The 4,300-nt window shown below is 64.7% G+C and overlaps 1 protein-coding gene across 1 annotated transcript in view; it reads left to right on the plus strand.

Annotated features, from left to right (window-relative positions):
- Nucleotides 1-4,300, plus strand: part of MED16 (mediator complex subunit 16) — a 23,281-nt gene that overhangs the window by 15,834 nt on the left and 3,147 nt on the right. Inside the window, exons 10-13 of the mRNA XM_017514508.2 lie at nucleotides 558-768; nucleotides 2,076-2,209; nucleotides 3,307-3,499; nucleotides 3,957-4,173. Of these exons, the coding sequence (XP_017369997.1) occupies nucleotides 558-768; nucleotides 2,076-2,209; nucleotides 3,307-3,499; nucleotides 3,957-4,173 (755 nt within the window). The remainder of the gene's footprint in view (nucleotides 1-557; nucleotides 769-2,075; nucleotides 2,210-3,306; nucleotides 3,500-3,956; nucleotides 4,174-4,300) is intronic.

The raw sequence follows: 4,300 nt of genomic DNA on the forward strand, positions 1-4,300 counted from the left end.
GCAGGTGGGTCCCCAGGCAGGTGGGGCTGCCCCTGCGGCAGGTGGGTCCCCAGGCAGGTGGGGCTGTCCCTGGGGAAGCCAGGGGCCCTGTGTTGAGTGAGGGGCCAGTGGCAGGGAGAGGGGTCCCGTGGAGGGTGGGGGAGGTCCCTGCAGCAGTCACGGAGGTCCCAGTGGCAGACGTGGGGGTTGCTGTGGTAGCTGGGGGGGTCCCCATGGCAGGCAGGGGCCCCATGGAGGGTGGAGGGCAGGAGGGGCAGGTAGCCTGTGGCAGGTGAGGCTGTGTGTGGAGTGGGGTGTTCCCAGAGGCCCGTCCAGTAAAGTTGCGCCTGAGAGAAGCACTTGCTTTCCCTCCTTACCTAGGAAGTTTCCTCTTGGCACATTAGGCCCCTTTTGCTGTGAGGTTGCTGAGGTGCAGAGGCTTAAGCAGCTTGCCCAACTCACCCAGCGCCTGGTGCCAGAGCCCAGCTGCCCTTCTCCCCAGCTGGAGCCTTGGTGGGCACCTCTGCCCTGGCCCCTCGGGGTGACCCGGCTTCCTGCTCACACTGCCCGCCCCCCAGGTCCTCTCCACCCGGATCCTGGCCATGAAGGCCTCGCTCTGCAAGCTGTCCCCCTGCACGGTGACCCGCGTGTGCGACTACCACACCAAGCTCTTCCTCATCGCCATCAGCTCCACCCTGAAGTCGCTGCTGCGCCCCCACTTCCTCAACACGCCCGACAAGAGCCCCGGAGACCGGCTGACCGAGATTTGTGCCAAGATCACTGACGTCGGTGGGTCCCATCCCGTGCCCCGGCCTCGGGCACCTTTCACCATTTACTTATTGCATTATTTAATCTTTCGAGATGGAGTCCTGCTCTGTCGCCCAGGCTGGAGTGCCGTGGTGTGATCTCGGCTCACTGCAGCCTCCGCCTCCTGGGTTCAAGCGATTCTCCTGCCTCAGCCTCCCGAGTAGCTGGGATCACAGGCGTCTATGACACCCAACTAAGTTTTGTATTTTTATTAGAGACGGGGTTTCGCCATGTTGGCCAGGCTGGTCTCAAACTCCCGACCTCAAATGATCCCCATGCATCGGCCTCCTAAAGTACTGGGATTACAGGCGTGAGCCACCGCGCCTGGCGTTTTAGAGACTGGGTCTCACTCTGTCAGCCAGGCTGCAGTGTGGTGCCTCTACCTTCCATGCTTAAGCAGTCTTCTCGCCCCAGCCTCTGGAGTAGCTGGGATTATAGGCGTGCATCACCACACTTGGTTTTTAATTTTTTGGTCTCCATATTTAGGGTCTCACTATGTTGCCCAGGCTGGTCTTGACCTACTGAGCTGACGTGACCCTTCCACCTCTCTCCTTGGGGCCAGGCTGCTGCTCCCAGGCCGGGACCTGGCACCTAGTCCTGTGGGGCAGGTCCGCTCCTCCTCCCAATTTACCATAAGGGGACTGAGGCACAGAGAGGCTAAGCAGCTTGCCCAGGCCCGCCCAGCACGTGGCATCCCACTCGCCTCGGCCTCCCAAAGTGCTGGGATTGCAGGCGTGAGCCACTGCACCTGACAGGCTGTTTCTTTTAAAATTGGGGTTACCATTTACCTCTAGAGTATCCAGTTCATTGTAGGCATGTGGCACTCCCAGTAGCTGGGAGTAGTGTGCACATTCGTGGTGGTTTCTGTGGGACCATGCTAGTCACCATCCCAGAGGTACCTGCTGGGTGTGTAACCAGCGCCAGGTGTGGGGTGGGGGTGGTTGCGGCCGCACAGTGTGGACATGTCCTGTGTTCACAGAGCCCACCCCGAGGAGGGGCCCGATGTGCACCAGTGGGCCAGGTCTGAGCAGTGCTGTCCCTGGCATGCCCTCCCAAGGCCTGCAGGCCAAGAGAAGCTGTTTGGTGCTGAGCACAGGGCCCCCGGGTGGGCAGGCAGTGGGCTCCCGGTTCCTCTCCATCAGGCAGTGCCATCACCCGTGTCTCATTCCCGGCGTGGGCACCTGCTTGCCCGGCACTGGGTGGGTGCTTGGTCCAGGACTCTGGGGAGCGTTTAGGTCACCCCATGTGTCCCACAGGCCTGGACTGACCTGACCCGCGTCTCCTTGCAGACATTGACAAGGTCATGATCAACCTTAAGACGGAGGAGTTTGTCCTGGACATGAACACGCTGCAGGCACTGCAGCAACTCTTGCAGTGGGTGGGCGACTTTGTGCTCTACCTGCTGGCCAGCCTGCCCAACCAGGTGCGCCCTCCAAAGCCCCGCCCCTCACTAGGGCCCCGCCTCCCTGGCCCCGCCCATGTCCGTGTTCCGCCTCCCTAGCCCCACCCCTCACCAGCGCCCCGCCTCCTTGGCCCCGCCCACATCCGTGTTCCCCCTCCCTAGCCCCACCCCTCACCAGGGCCCCGCCTCCCTGGCCCCGCCCATGTCCGTGTTCCGCCTCCCTAGCCCCACCCCTCACCAGGGCCCTGTCTCCCTGGCCCCGCCCTACCCCAGGCCCTTCCTCCATGGCCACGCCCCTCAGAGGCCCCGCCTCCCAGGCCTTGCGCCTCAAAACCACCTCAGCCCCGCCCCTACCTGGAGCCCCACGTCCTGGCCCTGCCTCTTCTCAAAGCCCCACTTCCTAGCCCACTGCTCCTGAAGCCTCTCCTACAAAGCCCTTCCTGCTCATTCTCAAAGTCCCGCCTCCCAGGCCCTGCCTCTTCTCAGCCCCACCCCCACTGGAAGCTCCTGCTCCGCTGCCCCCACCCGTTACCCTCCCCAGCCCCCTTAGCCTGGGGTAGGCGGCTTTGAGGTCAGGAACTCACTGCCGGCCCCAGCAGGCTCGGGCCACACCCCCACCTCCAGGTGTGCAGGCTGTGCACCATCCTGCCCTGTGGCCCTGCCTCTCCACCGAGCCCGTCAGGCAGTTTGAAGCCTCTCTGCTCTTTGTGGGGCTTTAGGCTGCCAGAGGCCACCCTCCAGGGCCTCCCTTCCCTGGTCCTCTGGCCTCCCAGTGCAGCCACGGTGGTGGGAGGGGGTGCACTTAGCTGTGGGAGGGTCGGCTGCTCCCCGGAAGTGGGTAGGGGTGTTGGCGTCAGCGGGAGCCTCCTCTCTGTGGACTCTCAGGCCAGGGACGGGATGACTCTCCAGCTGGGGCTGTCCTGGACCCTGCAGGGTGCTGAGCAGCATCCCTGGCATCCGCTGACGCTGTGCCAGGAGCACCCCAGTCCTGACCTCCACAAATGTCCCCGACCCTGCCCATTGTCCCCAGGCCGGGTTTCCGCGCACCCCGAGAGGCTTCACCCCCTCACCATCTGCTTCCCGCTGCCCCTGCCACGCTGGGCACCTCTTTCCTGCAGGGCTCCCTGCTGCGGCCGGGCCACAGCTTCCTGCGGGACGGCACCTCGCTGGGCATGCTTCGGGAGCTGATGGTGGTCATCCGCATCTGGGGCCTGCTGAAGCCCAGCTGCCTGCCTGTGTACACGGCCACCTCGGACACCCAGGACAGCATGTCCCTGCTCTTCCGCCTGCTCACCAAGCTCTGGATCTGCTGTGAGGCCCCCCGCTTGCCGCTCTGCTCTCCCCACCAAAACACAAGCCCTGCCCCAGCCCCCCCGCCAGAACATAAGCCCCTGCAGGGGGCAGTGGCTCTGCCTTGACCTCTGCCAATTCCCCAGTTCCCAGCACAGGTCCAGGCGGGGTGCAGGTGCTTTGGGGATGGCAGCTGCTCCCAGGCACCTGTTCCTGTCTCGTCGGTGGTGTGTGTGAGGAGGGCGGGTTCTGTCGTTCTTACATCCTGGTGTCTGTGAAAGGCACAGTGCTTGCCACATACTTTTTAAGTGACTGAGGCCAGAGAGGGGGAGAAAACCCTAGGACCACCCAGCCAGGAAGGCAGAGCCAGGGCCAGACCCGGTGCTCCTCAGAAGGAGGAGGCCCCAGCACGTCCCCGGCGGGTGGGCGGGCAGGCGGTGCCCGCCTGATGTTGAGACCTCGGCCACCCTCCCCGCAGGTCGTGACGAGGGCCCAGCAAGTGAGCCGGACGAGGCGCTGGTGGACGAGTGCTGCTTGCTGCCCAGCCAGCTGCTCATCCCCAGCCTGGACTGGCTGCCGGCCAGCGACGGCCTGGTCAGCCGCCTGCAGCCCAAGCAGCCCCTGCGGCTACAGTTCGGCCGGGCACCCACGCTGCCTGGCAGCGCCGCCACCCTGCAGCTCGATGGCCTCGCAAGGTGCGTTTGTCCCTGCACGGGTCCCCAAACCCACCCGGCTCTCTTCTCTGTGCCTGGCCCCAGGACCCCCAAACCCACCCGCTCGCTCCTCCGTGCCTGGCCCCAGGACCCCCAAACCCACCCGCTC

The sequence above is a fragment of the Cebus imitator genome, unplaced genomic scaffold (assembly GCF_001604975.1).
Source record: "Cebus imitator isolate Cc_AM_T3 unplaced genomic scaffold, Cebus_imitator-1.0 Scaffold524, whole genome shotgun sequence".
NCBI classification, from domain to species: domain Eukaryota; kingdom Metazoa; phylum Chordata; class Mammalia; order Primates; family Cebidae; genus Cebus; species Cebus imitator.